The 19,291-nt window shown below is 44.7% G+C and overlaps 1 protein-coding gene across 3 annotated transcripts in view; it reads right to left on the reverse strand.

Annotated features, from left to right (window-relative positions):
* KSR2 (kinase suppressor of ras 2) overlaps positions 1–19,291 on the reverse strand; it is a 506,130-nt gene that overhangs the window by 288,261 nt on the left and 198,578 nt on the right. For all 3 annotated transcript variants that reach the window (XM_009426349.5, XM_063785031.1, XM_063785032.1), the window contains exon 4: positions 6,458–6,971. In XM_009426349.5, the coding sequence (XP_009424624.1) occupies positions 6,458–6,971 (514 nt within the window). The remainder of the gene's footprint in view (positions 1–6,457; positions 6,972–19,291) is intronic.

The following is a 19,291-nucleotide window of genomic DNA, read 5'->3' on the forward strand; positions in this document are numbered from 1 at the left end:
TGCAGTGAGCTGAGATTGTGCCACTGCACTCCAGCCTGGGCAACAGAGTGAGGCTCCATCTCAAAAAAAAAAAAAAAAAATTAGCTTGGGGTGGTGGCACGTGCCTGTAATCCTAGCTACTTGGGAGGCTGAGGCAGGAGAATCACTTGAACTTGGGAGGCAGAGGTTGCAGTGAGCTGAGATTGCACCATTGCACTCCAGCCTAGGCAACAGAGCAAGACTCCATTTCAAAAAATAAAAATAAAAATAGCCTTCCTAGCCTTCCTCCAACCCAAGACCTCCTTTGGTATTGTGTGCTTGAAAAATCACAGCAACCAACAGTTTTGAAAGCTTTGGAACCTGTTCACAAAGATCTGTGACTGTTGATTCATTTCACTCAGAGGAAATAAAAGCAGACTGAATACTAGTTAGCCACAGAGATGGTTCCCAGCAGGACTACAGGGGTGAAGGAGAGAAGAAACCAGACATGAAAGAGAGATAACTGGAACCAGAATGCACCAAATAGCTCTGGAACTATCTCTGGCTACATTTCACAGAAGAGAGGGCAAAGGCTTCTCAAACCTTCTCACCTACTCCCTGATGGGGTTTATTCTAGAATCAAAGCTGTTCAGAGTAGGAAGAGCCTCCAGCGGGATAAAAAGAAAAGGACATACAGGCATATCTTGTTGTATTGCACTTCACTCCACTGCACTTTGCAGACATCACATTTTTTTACAAATTGAAGGTTTGTGGCAACCGTGCATTGAGCAAGCCTCTCGCTGCCACGTTTCCAACAACACAAGCTCACTTCATGCCTCTGTGTCACATTTTGGTCATTCTAGCAATATTTCCAACTTTTTCGTTATTATTATATCTGTTATGGTTATCTGTGATCAGTGATCTTTCATGTGACTATGGTAATTGTTTTGGGGTGCCACAAACCGTGCCCATATGACAGTGAAATAAATCGATCAATGTTGTATGTGTTCTGACTGCTCCACTAACAGGCTATTCCCCATCTGTCTCTCCTTTTCCTGGGCCTCCCTATTTTCTGAGACACAACAATATTGAAATTAGCCTGATTAATAACCCAACAATAGCCTCTAAGCGTTCCAGTGAAAGGAAGAATTGTACATCTATCACTTTAAATCATATGCTAAAAATGATTACGCTTAGTGAGGAAGATACATCAAAAGCCAAAATGAACTGAAAGCTAGCCTTCTTATGCCAAATGGTCAAGTTGTGAAGGCAAAGGAAAAGTTCTTTTTCTTAAGGAAACTAAAAGTGCTATTCCCGTGAGCACATGAATGATAGGAAAATAAAACAGCCTTATTGCTGTTATGGAGACAGCATAAACTTATGGAGAAAGTTTTAGTGGTCTGGATGGAAGATCAAGCCAGACACAACATTCCCTTAAGTCAAAGCCTAATCCAGAGCAGGGCCCTAACTCTCTTCAATTCTATGAAGGCTGAGAGAGGTGAAGAAGCTGCAGAAGAAAATGTGGACACCAGTAGAGGTTGGCTTATAAGGTTTGTGGAAAGAAGTTGTCTCCATAACATAAAAGTACAGTGAAGCAGGAAGTGCTGATGGAGAAGCTGCAGCAAGTTACCTAGATCTAGCTATGATCACTGATGAAAGTGGTTACACTAAATGACAGATTTTCAATGTAAATGAAACAGTCTTACATTCAACGATGCCATCTAGGACTCTCAGAGCTAGAGAGACGAAGTCAGTGCCTGGCTTCAAAGCTTCAAAGAACAGGCTGACTCTCTTGTTAGGGACTACCGCAGCTGGTGACTTTTAAGCTGAAGCCAATGCTCATTTATCATGCCAAAAATTCTAGGGCTCTTAAGAATTATGCTAAATCTACTCTGCCCATACTTTATAAATGGAACAACAAAGCCTGGATGATAGCACTTTTGTTCACAGCATGGTTTGCTGAATATTTTAAGCCCACTGTTGAGACCGACTGTTTAGAAAAAACAAGATTCCTTTCAAAATATTATTGCTCATCGACAATGCATGTGCTCAACCAAAACCTCTGATGAAGATGTACAAACAGATTATGTGATTTTCATCCCTGCTAATACATCCATTCTGCAGCCCATGGATTAAGGAGTAATTTTATCTTTCAAGTCTTATTATTTAAGAAATACATTTTATAAGGCTACAGCTGCCATAGATAGTGATTCCTCTGATGGATCTGGGAAAAGTAAAATAAAAACCTGCTGGAGGCCGGGTGCAGTGGCTCACGCCTGTAATCCCAACACTTTGGGAGGCTGAGGTGGGTGGATCACCTGAGGTCAGGAATTTAAGACCAGTTTGGCCAACATGATGAAACTCCATCTCTCCTAAAAATACAAAAATTAGCCAGGCATGATGGTGGGCACCTGTAATCCCAGCTACTCAGGAGGCTGAGGCAGGAGAATTGCTAGAACCCAGGAGGTGGAGGTTGCAGTGAGCCGAGATTGCTCCATTGCACTCTAGCCTGGGTGACAGAGTGAGACTCCATCTCAAAAAAAAAAAAAAAAAAAAAAGAATCTTCTGGAAAGGATTCACCATTTTGGATGCCATTAAGAACATTCGTGATCCATGGAAGGAGGTCAAAATATCAACATTAACAGGAGTTTGGAAGAAGTTAATTCCAACTCTCATGGATGACTTTGAGGCATTCAAGATTTCAATGGAGGAAGTAACTGCAGATGCGGTGGAAACAGCAAGAGAACTAGAATTAAAAGTGGAGCCTGAAGATACAACTGAATTGTTGCAATCTCATGATAAAACTTAAATAGACAAGGAGTTGCTTCTTACGGATGAGCAAGTAAAGTGGTTTCTTGAGATGGAATCCACTCCAGGTAAAGATGCCTTGAACATTGTTGAAATGACAAGAAACATTTTAGAATATTACATAAACTTAGTTGACAAAGCAGTGGCAGGGTTTGAGAGGATCGACTCTAATTTTGAAAGAAGTTCTACTAGGCTATCAAACGGCATCACATGCTACAGAGAACTTTTTTGTGAAAGGAAGAGTCTATCTATGTAGAAAACTGCATTGTTGTATTTTAAGAAATTGTCACAGTCAGCCCAACTTTCAGCTACCATCACCTTGATCAGTCGGCAGCCATCAACATTGAAGCAAGACCTTCCACCAGCAAAGAGTATGGCTCACTGAAGGCTCAGATGATCATTAGTGTTTTTTAGTATTAAAGTATTTCTAAATTAATGTATGTACATTGTTTTTTAAGACATAATGCCATCATACACTTAATAGACTACAGTATGGTATAAAACATAACTATTCTATGTACTGGGAAACCCAAAATTCGTGTCATTCACTTTGGGATCTTTATCGTGGTGGTCTGGAACCAAACTCACAATATCTCTGAAGTATGCCTGTACTTACTGAAAACAAGTTTTACAAAACAACACTAAAACGCTTACCAGATGCAATGTGTTCCAATATACTCTAGTCTAGGCTAGTCTATTTCATTTTTTTAATGCTGGTCACAAGCCATTAAAATAATGCTATCAACCACGAATGGGTCATGACCACAAATTTAAAAACACAAATGTGTTCTAACCTCTTGGGTCCACAGCTGAGAAAGCTAAGATTCAGAGAGGTTAAATCCAAGGTCAAAAGGCTACTTCCTGGCAGGATCAGGACTAGTTTAGACCCAGGTAAATGATGACTGTTGTTATCAGTCTCATAATTGGGACTCACCTCAACTAACGCCTCCTTTATAAATCCCGATCAGAATTCACCTCTATCCATGACCCCCGCTGCCAACATTATTCAGGTTGCTGTCATTTATGTCTTAGTTTTTTTAACACCCCCAGGCCTGCTGCCCTGATATCCCTGTGAACCTGGAGGCATGGTCCCAGGCTAAGTGGTCCCATGGCATTTTCCACATCACCAAACTGACCACTCTGTTCCTCTCCTCTACTGCTTCCTTGCCATGAACCACAGCATCCCCCAAGGTGGGCCAGGGAACTACCAGCCTTGAGGAAGTGATGAGCTTGCTAACTCAGCCAGAAGAAACCTGAAGGGCAAAGCTTAACGCCACCTGAGTCCTGATATACAAATTCCAAAAAACACTAAAGGTGGCCAAGTCAATTTGGAAGGCCTTGAAGAAGTGGGCCATTCAACCCTATCCAGGCAGAATAAATCCTTCAGGGGTCTAGGGAAAGGATAGCATTTAAAAACCAAAGGGCAGCCTCTCTCACTTGGCCTCCATCTTGCAGATTAAAAGATGATGTGTCTGGAGAGTCAGCTTTCTGATCAAGTTTCGCCTTACTAAGTGGTGCACCCTGGGAAAGGGACAGGGAGAAGCACAAAGTGTGGGGCCACCGTAGCAACCAAACCCCAAATGCCTCTTCCACCCTCCACCTTAGCAACCTGCACTCCCAGCCTTCCTGGAACTTTACCCCACATCTTCACCTTGAGGTTTCAGCAGGCCCCAATCTCTGTGGCTCTCACAAAACCATGCAAATCAAACACAACTCCAATCAGAAAAGCATCTATCCTCTGCTTCACCCTCAGAGGTCTCAAACATGCATTCTACGTCTTCAAGCTAGGTTTCACATAGCAGCTTAAATATGACTGTTGTAAAATCACATGTTCCACGTCAATCACTGTAGGGCACTCCCAATGCTTCAGAAAAGAGATCACTCTCTACACTACGGCTTCAGACAGGGCTTGGTAAATCACAGTTCATGGGCCAAATCGGGCCAGGTACCTGTTTTTATAAATAAAGTTTTATTGGAACACTGCCATGCCCATTTGTTTACCTATTGTCTGTGCTGGTTTTGTGCTACATGATAGGGTTGAGTAGCTGCAACAGAGACTGAATGGTCTGCAAAGCCTAAAGTATTTACTATCTGCCCCTGTACAGAAAAACTGTGCCAACCCTTCGCTTACAGAATCCTGCCTTTTTTTAATGGTGATAAAATATACATAATATAAAATTTACCATCTTAACCATTTTGAAGTGTACAGTTCAGTGGTACTAATTACATTTGCACTGTTGTACAACCATCACCACCATCCATCTCCAGAATGTTTTCATCATCCCAAATGCAAAGTCTATATCCAATAAATAATAACTCCCCATTCTCCCTCCCCTCAGCCCTGGCATCCACTGTTCTACTTTCTGCCTCTATATATTGTCTACTCTAGGTATCTCATATTGGTGGAATTATACAGTATTTGTCGTTATGTGTCTGGCATATTTTACTCTTAGCATGCTGTCTTCAAGGTTCACTCATGTTGTAGCATATATCAGAAGTTCCTCCCAGGTCGGGCATGATGGCTCATGCCTGTAATCCCAGCACTTTGGGAAGCCAAGGCGGGCAGATCATTTGAGGTCAGAAGTTCGAGACCAGTCTGGTCAACATGGTGAAACCCTATCTCTACAAAAACTACAAAAAATTAGCCAGGCGTGGTGATGCAGGCCTGCAGTCCCAGCTACTTGGGAGGCTGAGGCAGGAGAATCACTTGAACCTGGGAGGCAGAGGTTGCAGTGAGCTGACATCCCACCACTGCTCCAGCCTGGGCAACAGAGCTAGACTCCGTCTCAAAAAAAAAGAAGTTTCTTCCTTTTTAAGCCTGAATAATATTGCATTGTATGGATAGACCACACTGTGTTTACTCATTTGTCTACTGATGGACACAGGTTGTTTCTACTTTTTGGCTACTGTGAATAGCACAGCAACCTGCCTAATCCTCGAGTCTCACCCTACATCACACACCTGCTCTCTCCCCCAAAGGGGTCCTCTGTCAATTTCCCCAACGTGTCCTGCTTCCTACCACCTTCAACTGAGATGAGCCGTGGATATAAAATACACATTCAATTTCAAAGACTTTGTATTTTAAAAAATGCAAAATATCTCTGTAATGATATTTTACATTGATTCTTTGTTAAGATATTATAATTTTGATATATTGGGTTGAATGATGTATTATGATCATTAATATCACTTGTTCCTTTTCATTCTTTTTAATGTGACTACTAGAAAGTTGAAGGTTAATACATGCCTCGTATCCTATTTCTAGGAGCGGCACTAGGCTAGACTCTGCAGGGGTTGGCAAACGTTTTCAGTAAAAAGCCAGATGGTAAATACTTTCAGCTTTGTGGGCTATTCTCGCTCTGCCATTGTCACACAAAAGCAGCCATAGGCAACACATAAAGGAATGATCATGGGCGTGTTCCAATACCTTTTATTTACAAAATCAGGCCGGGTATCAGATTTAGCCCCTAGGCCATAGGATATTAATCGTATTTTTTAAACGGCCAATTCTGGGAAATTCTGTTCTATTCATTTGCTCAGAACCCTCTGTGAAAAGCCATTTTTCATTCAACCAGAGTCTGGAACGCAAGTCTGTTCCGGCTTCCCTGACCTGGGCAGCTCCTGGGACCAAGGGGCAGCCCCTCGCAGGCCGGGTTTCGACCGCCCCAGGGCACCCACCGAGCGCACTCACTTGGGCGTGTGGGCCTCGTCCACGCGGTGCCCCAGCTGGAACTCGTGGGATTTGCTCCGATGCAGCGCGGTGAATCCCGGGATCAAGTGTATCAGTTTTCGGGAGGAGGGCGGTGGGGTCCCCGGGGGCTTCAGCTTGTTCTTCTTCCTCATGGGCGGCGTGCCCGGCGGGGTCACGGTGGTGACGATGTTGGGGGTGCGCGGCGGGGTGCGGACCGCGTGCCGCTGCCGGGGCGATGGGGGCAGGGAACGGTGGCCCGACTCCAGTGGCGGGGGCGGGCACAAGCCCGGGTAGGCGTCCACGGTAAGCCTGTCCACGTGGGTGTACACAGGGGCCCCGGGAGTGGGGCTGGTGTGACAATAGTGCTGGACGCACTTGGACGGGACCCTGGGGCTCTGGGAGAGATGGGTGCGGATCCACGGGGTGGGCTCCGGGGGGCACACGGGATTGTTCTCCTTCCCCGTCTCTGTGGTGGGCCACTGGATGGTCCAGTCTTGTTTGGAAAGGTTGCCTCCTGAGTTGGAACAGAAGAGCAGAGACAATGGGTAAGCCATGAGAAAGCCAGGTGAGTTACACCATACACACCATTACATCATACACACATTACACCACGTGCCCATTACATCATGTGCATGTTACACTATATACCTGTTACATCGTATGCATGTTATCTCATATGCAAATTATATCTTATGCACATTATACCATGTGCCCATTACATCATATGCATGTTACACTATATACCTGTTACATTGTATGCATGTTATATCATATGCACATCATATCATATGCATGTTACACTATATATCTGTTATGTTGTATGCATGTTATATGCACATATCATATGCACATTACATCATATGCATGTCACATTATATGTGTATTACATCATATGCATGCTATTTCATATGCCCATTACCTCTTATAGACATTCTATCAAATGCATGTTACATCATACCCACATTACATCATAAGTACATTTACATAAAGCCAACCACCTCTACTTGGCTCCTCCAAAAAGACAATAAAATCCCCTTGTTGACCCTGTTACCCTATTCTCCATTCAACAGCCTTGTCTTCCACTGCCCCATAGCTGGGAAGACCCCACAGCCCAAATGCTCAGAAAAGCAAAGAAGTGAATTCTCACTTTTTGAACTTCCCAAGGTCCCAGTTCTGGTAGTTTCAAAGTGATTTAAAGGACTTTAAAGGATAACTTTTCCCTTACATGGAAATTTTAATACCTAACCCTCATGTGAGATACACAAATTCCAAGGAAGTCAAGTTCATCCTTAGTCCCTCCCTGACCACTTCCTCAGCCACTGCATACTTCTTCCAGATCTATGTCGCCATGTTCTCATTCATGCATTTGTCCAACTATGCATGCCAACTATGCCAACTATGTGAGTGCCAACTATGCCCTTCGCTTGGAAAAGACACAAAAGCAACACAGACGAGACCCTGGTCCCCTGGACTTACATTCTACCTAAGCAGCCATGATAGACAAGAAAACATGCTCACAGAAGGATTTCACATGGTTATTGGTGCTGGGAGGGAAATAAACAGAATGACGTGATAAAAAGAATATGGGCAGCTGGGCACGGAGGCCCACACCTGTAGTTCCAGCAATTGGGAGGCCGAGATGGGCAGATCACTTGAGGTCAGGAGTTTGAGACCAGCCTGGCCAACATGGTGAAACTCCATCTCTACTAAAAATGCAAAAAATTAGCCAGGCATAGTGGCACACACCTGTAATCCCAGCTACTGGGGAAGCTAGACAGGAGAATTGCTTCAACCCAGGAGGCAGAGATTACAGTAAGCCAAGATTGCATCACCACACTCCAGCCTGGGCTACAGGCTCGCTTTCAAAAAAAAAAAAAAAGAATATGGGCAACAGAATGGTTAACCGGACAGCGCTACATACAAACCATGTGCTACACAGCTCAGCCAGGAGAAGGCACCAAGTACCAATGCACACAAAAACCTGGGCGAATCTCCAGAGAATTAGGCCGAGTAAAAAATGCCAATCCCCAAAGGTTACATACTATATGACTCCATTTATACAGTATTTTTGAAATGACAACATTTTTGAAACAGAGGATAGATTGATGGTTGCCAGGGGTTAGGGATGGCAGAAAAGGGGGTAGGGGAAAAGTGGATGTGGGGATAGAAGAGCAATACAAGGGAACCCTGGAGTGCTGGAACTCTCCAGCATCTTGACTGTGGTAGATATACAACCCTACACAGGTGATCAGGTTACACAGAACTAGGCCCATGGTGCACATAGACACCATGGAATACTATGCAGCCATTAAAAAGGATGAGTTCATGTCTTTTGCAGGGACATGGATGAAGCCGGAAAGCATCATTCTCAGCAAACTATCACAAGGACAAAAAACCAAACACCACATGTTCTCACTCATAGGCAGCAATTGAACAATGAGATCATGATCATTTGGACACAGGGCAGGGGACATCACACACAGGGGCCTGTTGGGGGAGTGGAGGGCTAGGGGAGGGATAGCATTAGGAGAAATACCTAATGTAAATGATGAGTTGATGGGTGCAGCAAACCAACATGGCACATGCATACCTATGTATCAAACCTGCACATTGTGCACATGTACCCTAGAACTTAAAGTACAATAATAATTAAAAAAAAAAAAAGAACTAGGCCCATGATGGTGGCTCTTGCCTGTAATCCCAGCACTTTGGGAGGCCAGAGCAGGAGGATCACTTGAGCCCCGGAGTTCAAGACCAGGCTGGGTGACATAGTAAAACCTTGTCTGCACAGAAAGTAAAAAAATTAGCCAGACATGGTGGTACACTCTGTAGTCTCAGCTACTTGGGAGGCTGAGGTGTGAGGATTGCTTGAGCCTCAAGAGGTTGAAGCTGCACTTAGCCATGTTCATGCCATTGCACTCCAGCCTGGATGACAGAGTGAGACCCTGCCTTAAAAAGAAAAATACATAGAACTAAATACACACACAGGCACAGGCACACATACACACACACACGAGTGAAAATAAAGCTGGGGAAATCTGAACAAGATGGTGGATTGTAACCATATCAATATTCTGTGATATTGTATTGTATAGTATAGTAGTACTATAGTTTTGCAAAATGTACCATTGGAAAGAAAAATGTACAAGGAATGTCTGTATTATTTCTTACACCTGCATGTGAATCTACAATTATCTCAATCAAAAATTTCTGTTAAGAAATTAAAAATAAAATACAAGAATACGCGGGGCCTACTTTAGTAGGGTGATCAGGGAAGGCCTCCTAAGGAAGTGACATTCCTGCTGGCATGTGAAGGACAGGAAGGGGATGGTCACACCGAGTGCCAAGGACAGAGCACACCAGGCCGGGAAACAACAAGGGCGAAGGCCTAGAAGTAGGAAGGGTTTTTTTTTTTTTTAAGTCTTCCAATAGCTTGTTAGAAAGAAAAGATACTTTTTAAAATCCCCACTGTTATGAGGTTTTCATCCCGGTGTAAACTGAATTAAAAAAAGAGAGAGAAAAAAATTTAAAAATCCAATGGTAGGCTGGGTGTGGTGGCTCACACTTGTAATCCCAGCACTTTGGGAGGCCAAGGCAGGTGGATCACCTGAGGTCAGGAGTTCGAGACCAGCCTGACCAACATGATGAAACTCCATCTCTACTAAAAATACAAAAAAATTAGCTAGGTGTGGTGGTGTGTGCCTGTAATCCCAGCTACTCGGGAGGCTGAGGCAATAAGAATCGCTTGAACCCAGGAGGCAGAGGTTGCAGTGAGCTGAGATCGCACCATTGCACTCCAGCCTGGGCAACAAGAGTGAAACTCTGTCTCACAAAACAAAAAAACCTTTTTTTTAAATTATTTTATTTTATTATTATTATACTTTAAGTTTTAGGGTACATGTGCACATTGTGCAGGTTAGTTACATATGTATACATGTGCATGTTGGTGTGCTGCACTCATTAACTCGTCCTTTAGCATTAGGTATACCTCCTAATGCTATCCCTCCCCCCTCCCCCCACCCCACAACAGTCCCCAGAGTGTGATGTTCCCCTTCCTGTGTCCATGTGTTCTCATTGTTCAATTCCCACCTATGAGTGAGAATATGCAGTGTTTGGTTTTTTGTCCTTGCGATAGTTTACTGAGAATGATGATTTCCAATTTCATCCATGTCCCTACAAAGGACATGAACTCATCATTTTTTATGGCTGCATAGTATTCCATGGTGTATATGTGCCACATTTTCTTAATCCACTCTATCATTGTTGGACATTTGGGTTGGTTCCAAGTCTTTGCTATTAAAAAAAAAAATCTAAAAATCTAATGGTGTATTAACATTTTTCATTCATTTGCCATATTGACAGTACAAATACAAATTTGGTCTATAGACACAGATTCTCATGCAACCACGTAAAGCCTTTCTGCGTCCTCCATGCTAAGAGCTCTAAATGCATAAAGATCCAACAATACCAAATGTGCAGGCTTCAAAACCATCTAAGTTAGGGCAGTCACTTTCCTAGGTCTCTTTCCCGGGTGCCTGCATGAAGGTGGTGTTCACAACTGTGTGATGACAATGGGGTGACACTCAAGGAGAGGCTGAAGGGACAGGTGAAAACAGACTGCCAGGTCTGTGGGCTAAGGTGCAGATTGGCTTTTATACCAAGTCCAACAGGAAGCCATTGGGAGTTTTGAGGCAGGGGAGGCATGGATTGAATGTTCATTTCTCAAAGATCACTCAGGCTGCTGCGGGGAAAACTAGAGCCCAATTAAGGGGTATCTCAGGGAGTTGCAAGAGATGATGCTGGCTCTGGTTTGGGTGGTGGCAGCAAAGATGGAGAGAAGTCGGCCAGGTGTCAATGAAGGAAGACCCACCAGAACCCAGAGGAAGGTAACCACGTGGCCACTTCCATGATGGGCCAAGGAAGGAGATTTGGGGCGCAAAGAAATTCCTAGCTGACTAGCAATAACAATAATAATTACTATAACGACTGTAACAAGAGCTAATTTATAGCGCATTTGATGGTTTCCAAAGTGCTTTCATGAACACTGACTCACGGTCCCATTTTTAATTAAAACAACTCATTTTGTTATTATATATTCAGTACAGAAAAATTAGAAAATTGAGATAAGAAAAAAAGGCAATGCTGTTCTACAGCCTAGCCATCATCCCTATCAATAACTGATGGTCGAGCCTTCCAGATGGTTTGGGGCGGATTTTTTTTCTTTAAGGAAAAAATTTCCATAAGACCATATTTAATGGTTCATTGTCTGTTTTCTTCACTTGTTATATTGGGACTGTTTTACATCTAACTTAATTTTTGTAACTCTGTGTGCAAAGGGTCATTTTTATTTCCATTTTGTAGGTAAGGAAACTGATGCAAAGAGATGAAGATCTGCTTAAGGTCACAAGAGAGATGGTAACTGGCAGCCAGATTCAAACCCAAAACTTTGGCCACCTCAACAAGCAGGGCATGAGGCTGTCTGTGAAAGAGAACTGGGGCCTCCATTTGCCATCATAGATCATTCAAACGGGAAAAGATACTGAAACAAAGGCTCATTTCTCAAAATGAGCCTCCTCCTAGGCTTGCCAGAAGAACACTCTACCAAAGTCACCAGCATTACGGTATCTACTCTCAAATATTGACACATACACATTAGCCCAGTGAGTAAGAGAGTCAACGCTGGAGTCGGATGACTTGGGCTCCAAATCTGACTCCCCACCACTTATGGCTGTGTGACCTTGGGCACTCATCTAACCTCTCTAAGTCTTAGCTTTGTCACCTGTGCAATGGGACAATAAGAAAACCTAATAAAACTCAGGGACTAATAAACAATAATAAAACCTAATAAAACTCAGGGACTACTATGAGGATCAGATGCACAAACACAAGCAATGTGCTTAGCACAGCTCCCAGCACACAATAGGTACACCATAAATGCTAGCTACTGGCATTGTAATTCTCAACACTGTGGTAATACGTCAATATCTGCTATTTAAAGAGTGTGTAGTGGTTCTGACAGCTTTACTATTCTCACCCTTTGTACAGTGAGGAAGTGACATTTAGCTGAAGCTAAATAGCTCTAAGAGCCGGAACAGAACAGAGAATCAAGTTAAGACAAGTTTCTCCATCGCATGGTAAGCTCTGGATTGATGTATTTGCTGAGGGAATACAAGCTCGTTGTCAAGTTCGCCTAAGTAAAGCCTGTTTAAGAAAGTCAATCTATTTTCTAAGCTGTCTTAATCAAATACTGCACCATGAAGCCACAAAGTAGTGCTTTTGGCATTATCATGACAAGCTGTTGTCCATCCTGAATGAAATGGAAAGAATATGGGATTGGGAACCAGAAGAACCCAATAGAATTCTGGTTAAACCACTGACCAGCTCTGTGACCTTGGGCAAATTACTTAACCTCCCTGAGCTTCAGTTTGGGGGCTCATAAAATGGGAATAATTATGGCTTTGTTGGAGGGTGCAGTGAGAATTAAATGTATTTATTTTACAAATATTTGAACACCCTTTATGTACCAGGCACTGTTGTGGACACCAGAATAGAACAATAAATAAAACACACACACTCAAAAAAAACCTATTTTTGCAGAGCTCACATTCTTAGTAGGGAAACAGATGAAACAAGTAGATGAACAAATTTATCATATATGTAGTGATAGTAAGTCTTCTAGAGGGAAAGAAAGCAGGGCACAGAGACAAAAAAAAAGTGTTGGGGGCTATTTTAATCGCAAAAGGATGAGGAGGTGACAGTAGACATTTGAGCAGATATCAGAGTGAAGTGAGGACTGAATTAATAAGATAAAGCAATCAAACCATCAGACAGAGCCTGAGCCATCATGTCAATGCCAACAAATGGCAGATGATTGAAGATGGGTGAAAACATCTATTCTGGGTGCCTTGTGACTCATCCCCTTTGTCCCCAGGCATTCACTATGCCAGCCCCTGCCCTCAAGATGCTCCCAGTCTAGTGAAAATGATCAATAATCAAAAAACTCTCACTGCAGTTCCATCCTAGGTACAGACCCCAAATAATTGAAAGCAAGGACTGAAATACTTGTAGACAAAATACTCATAGCAGCACTATTCACAATCACCAAAAGGTGGAAACAACCCAAGTGTCCATCAACTAAGGAATGGATAAACGAAATGTGGTACGTCCATATAATGGAATATTATTCACCCATAAAAAGGGAAGAAGTACTGATTCATGTGGATCAACCTTGAAAAACACTATGCTAAGTAAAAGAAGTCAGACACAAAGGGTCATATATCATATGATTCCATTTATATGAAAAATCCCAAAGAGGCAAATCTATAGAGAAAGAGAGCAGATTCGTGGTTTCCAGGAGCTGGGGCTGGTGGGGAATGGGGAGTGACTGTTAATAGGAATGGGTTTTTGAGGGGGTGATGAAATAGGTTTGGAATTAAATAGAGGTGGTGGTTGCACAATCTTGTGAATGAACTAAATGTCACATCCTGGTTTACTTTGAAATGATTAATTTTATGTTATGTGAATTTTCCCTACATAAAATGAATCAGTAAGTACTCACAATACCAAACAGAATCCTAAGCTAGAAAAAGTGCAGGAGCATACGGGGCACAGAAGAGTGGAACCCCACTGGCCAGGAGGTGGGGGTGGGTAGGAGAAGGCAGCCTGGAGGAGGTGGCACCTAAGCCCAGAACTTGAAGGTGAACAAGAGTTCCTAGGAAAGGTGGCAGTGAGGTGGGTGACAGCGGAAGCATGGTAAGAGAGAGAACAGCAGGGTCAAAGGCCAGGAGATGAGGGACGTGGGAGTTTGGAGAACTGCCAATCGTTCAGTATGGCTAGAGCTATTTTTCGGGATGGGGCGGGGCGGGGTGGTGAGACAGAGTCTTGCTCTGTCGCCCAAGTTGGAGTGCAGTGGCACAATCTCGGCTCACTGCAACCTCCACCTCCTGGAGTTCAAGCGATTCTCCCGCCTCAGCCTCCCGAGTAGTTGGGACTACAGTGGCCTCGTGATCCACCAGCCTCAACCTCCCAAAGTGCTGGAATTACAGGCATGAGCCACTGCGCCCAGCCAAGCTAGAGTTATTTTGAGAGAGGAAAAAATTAGGCCAGGCGCGGTGGCTCACGCCTGTAATCCCAACAGTTTGGGAGGCCGAGATGGGCGGATCACGAGGTCAGGAGATCGAGACCATCCTGGCTAACACAGTGAAACCCCGTCTCTACTAAAAATCCAAAAAAAAAAAAAAAAATAGCCTGGCGTGGTGGCAGGCGCCTGTAGTCCCAGCTACTCGGGAGGATGAGCTGGAGGCTGAGGCAGGAGAATGGCGTGAACCCGGGAGGCGGAGGTTGCAGTGAGCCGAGATCGCGCCACTGCACTCCAGCCTGGGCGACAGAGCGAGACTCCTGTCTCAAAAGGAAAAAAAAAGAGACAAACAGGTACACAAAAAGGAAATGAGGCTCTGGGGAAGATGATTGTGAAGTCTAGTTAAAGAGGCTGGGCGCAGTGGTTCACAATGTAATCCCAGCACTTCGGAAGGCCAAGGTGGGCAGATCACTTCGGGCCAGAAGTTCAACATGGCGAATCCCTGTCTCTACTAAAAATACTAAAATTAGCCAGCTGTGGTGACCCACGCTTGTAGTCCCAGCTACTCGGGAGGCTGAGGCAGGAGAATGGCGTGAACCTGGGAGGCGGAGCTTGCAGTGAGCCGAGATCGCACCACTGCACTCCAGCCTGGGAGACAGAGCAAGACTCCGTCTCAAAAAAAAATTCGAGCCAGGCTGGAGAAGAAGTGAAGGGAGGACTTCCCAGGGTTTTGCTCTTCTAGGCGGAAGGGGACGCTGAGAACTGAGGGCCGGTGTGACTGATCCCCTTGCCACTGGCCTCCCAGAGAGGGAGGTGGTGTCCTCCAGAGCTCCTGGAGACCTGCTGCAGCTGAGGGCTTGTGGCAATCAAACTTGGTGATGAGTGTGGTGGAAGCTCTGGTGCACCACACCACACAGCTGCTTCAAGGTTTAGACCCCAGTCCCGTGGTCATGCCAGGAGAGGAGCTGAAACTCCCCTAATCATAAATGATAATGGGAAGGAAGCTAACTTTCTGTAGGGGCCGATATTGCTGTATCCTTGAGGCTTGGACCCCAAACTCCTGCTCATGCCGAGGAAGGGCTGGCTCTCCCCATGGGCAAATGCAGACAAGTGGACTGGAGCTGGAGGCCAAGCATCTGCCCACAACATTGCTGCTGAATGCCAGCTCCTGATCGTACCAGGGGAGGGGCTGGTGCTTCTTTGATCATATGGCTTAAAAGCCACACAGCCCAATGGATGGGATCCATGGAGTCCTTCTGGAGCCCAGTGTGCTAGACCAGGGTGCAAAGGACAATGGTGAGTGTGGGGACTATATACCTGCCACTCCTGTCCATGTGTGATTAAAGCTGTCCCAGAAACCCTGGTGCACAGGCTGTGTGGGCATCCGTCCTTGCGGCTCAACAGGGCTCCTGTGTTTAGGGAAGCTGAGCATCATGGAAACATGTCTCTGACCATGGTGTGGAGAAAGGATTGGACAGGGCCCGGCAGCAGCAGGAGCCCAGCCTGAGGCTCCTTGAAGCATCTGGATGGGAGATGACAGGGACCCGGGATAGTTATGGCAGTGGAGATAGAGAGAGGTGGAGTGACTGTATATTAGAAGAGAAAAAAGGAAAAATAGCCAACATTTATTGAATTTACACATAAAAAGTTATAGACCCACGGAACAATCCAACAAAGTGGGTGGAATTTACTCTGTCTTACAGATGAGGAAACTGAGGCACAGAGAGGTCAAGTGGCTTGCTCGAGGCCACAGAGCCTTGTCCAAGAAGGACATGTGGGGTTTGGGTCTTCACCTGACCCATAACCAGGACATTAAGTCCAGGCTGATGTCCCAGTTGCTAGCCTGGGTCACACAGTGGCCAGTGGCACTGATCACAGCAATAGGAAATGCAGAAGGAAATTGGGCACAGATGAGGTGGCAAGCTCAGGGTCAGACAGGCTGAGTCTGAATTTCCTGCAGGACACCCAAGAGCAGATTCTGGGATGCAGCTGAACCTTAACTTCCCCTTCTCCCAGAAACCCCGGGATCACTCCCCAGGAAGAAGTTATTTTTCTAGCCTGAAAAGATTGATCACGAAATTCTAAAATCACATCTTAGTGGGTTTTTTTTTTTCTACAAAGACATGATTACTTCATCACGTTCACCTACTGTTCCTCTCCCATCTGATCTCTGAATCTCCAGAGTAAACATCCCATGATCCTGAATTACATGCTGGTAATGCAGGTCTGGAAGAGGGGGATCATGAGCCTGTCACTCACTGACTAACTCCCCCAGAAAGGAAGATACCTCTGCATATGGAAGACTTGCTTTCTGAACTGAAAGAACAAGAGTTAATTCTCCTAAGTCAACGCCAACACTTAGACATGAATTTGTCCCTAAAATTCCTCACTGTGACTCCGTTTCTTCATCTGTAGAATGGGGATAACAGCAGAGCTTTCCCCCATGATTGCTCTGAAGATTAAATAAAACCATGCAAACAGAGCATTTAGCTTCATTCCCTAGCACACAGTCAATGTTGTATAAATGTTCATGTACAAAGAGTGTAAAACCATCTGTTTCACAGAACGCCACTGAGGATTAAATAAATGCATACAGTGCTTTTCATTTTGAGCCTGACACAGAGCTCACACTCAAGAATCATCCAGTCCTGCCAGGTGCAGTGGCTCACACCTGTAATCCTAGCACTTTGGGAGGCCGAGGCGGGTGGATCACCTGAGGTCAGGAGTTCAAGACCAGACTGGCCAACATGGTGAAACTCCATCTCTACTAAAAATACAAAAATTAGCCAGGTATGGTGGCACATGCCTGTAATCCCAGCTACTCAGGAGGCTGAGGCAGGAGAATCGCTTTAACCTGGGAAGGTGAGGTTGCAGTGAGCTAAGATTGTGTCATTGCACTCCAGCCTGGATGACAAGAGTGAAACTCCATCTCAAAAAAAAAAAAAAAAGAATCATCCAGTCCTTATTCCTGGTCTTGGCAGGTGCTAACTCTGACAGAAAGAAAGCTCAGGGTTATCAGAAGCCTTTATTTTGGGTTGAACTGCAGCCTCCAGTACCTTATTTGCATATAGGATCTTTGCAGATACAATCAAGTTAAGATGAGTTAATACTGGATCAGGATGCATCCTAAGTCCAATGGTTTGTGTCCTTATAAGACGAGGAGAAGACACAGAGGAGAACGTCATGTGAAGACAGAGGCAGGGGCTGGAGTGATGCAGCTACAAACCAAGGAGCACCAAGGATGGCCAGCCACCCGCTGAAGCCGTGGGACAGGCAAGGAACCGATTCTCCCCCAGAGCCTTTGGAGGCACTGTGGCCCTGCCAACACCCGATTTCAGACTTTCAAGCCCCTAGAACTGTGGGAAAGTATGTTTCTGCTGGTTTAAGCCATCTAGTTTGCGGTAGATTTTTTTTACAAAAGCCCTAGATAACTCATTCATTTGCTGGACACTGACTGGGGGACTGCCACATAAAAGCCTGCCTGTGGAGTGCAGCCACCAGATTCTGTGTTAGGAAACTGGTGCTGATCTCACCTGCCCTGTAAAGTAGATGTTATTGACAGTTATCGGTCGGGCACGGTGACTCACGCCTGTAATCCCAGCATTTGAGAGGCCGAGGCAGGCAGATCACGAGGTCAGGAGATCGAGACCATCCTGGCTAACACGGTGAAACCCTGTCTCTACCAAAAATACAAAAAAAAAAGAAATTAGCCATGCATGGTGGCGGGCACCTATAGTCCCAGCTACTCGGGAGGCTGAGGCAGGAGAATGGCGTGAACCCGGGAGGCGGAGCTTGCAGTGGGCCAAGATCACACCACTGCACTCCAGCCTGGGCGACAGAGCGAGACTCCGTCTCAAAAAAAAAAGACAGTTATCAACAAGTAATGCTATAAAGCACTTTATGCATGTATTCAATCCTCCGTGGCATCCTGTGAAATAGATGCTTTTACTCCCTTTATACATGAACATTTATACAACATTGTGAAAGGAAAATAAATCTTGGAAGACCCAAAGTCACTAAGCTAAAGGGAAAAGTCAAGCTGGGAACTGCTTAGGACAAACCTGCCTCCCATTCTACTCAAAGTCATCTCTCTGTTCACTGAGATAAATGCATATCTAATTGCCTCCCTTGGAAAGGCTAATCAGAAACTCAAAAGAATGCAATCGTTTGTCTCTCGCCTACCTGTGACCTGGAAGCCCCCTCCCTGCTTGAGTTGTCCCGCCTTTCTGAATGGAACCAATGTACATCTCACATAATCTTATTGATGTTTCATGTCTCCCTAAAATGTATAAAAGCAAACTGTGCTCTGACCACCTTGGACACATGTCATCAGGACCTCCTGAGGCTGTGTCATGGGCGTGCATCTTCAGCCTCGGCAAAATAAACTTTCTAAATTAATGAGGTCTGTCTCAGATTTTCAGGGTTCACAACATTGGCTGTGTGCTTACTGTGCTTGGGATGGGGCTAAATGCTCTAATTGCATCGTTTCATTTAATCTTCAGAATAATTCAAGGGTAAAGCTCTGCTGTTATCCCCATTCTACTGATGAAGAAACTGTAATGTTATCAACAAGTAATGGATAAGTGACAGGTCATGGCTAAAGTCTTATAGTTGGTAGTAACCTACACCCTCACTTTCCCCTTAATCACATGGCATCCTGCAGCTGAGCTGGGACCCACCCCTCCCCGTAGCCTACAGTTCCCCCAAAGACACACAAACACACACTAACACATACCATTCCCCCAAAGACGCACAAA

The sequence above is a fragment of the Pan troglodytes genome, chromosome 10, assembly GCF_028858775.2.
Source record: "Pan troglodytes isolate AG18354 chromosome 10, NHGRI_mPanTro3-v2.0_pri, whole genome shotgun sequence".
Classification (NCBI taxonomy): Eukaryota; Metazoa; Chordata; class Mammalia; order Primates; family Hominidae; genus Pan; species Pan troglodytes.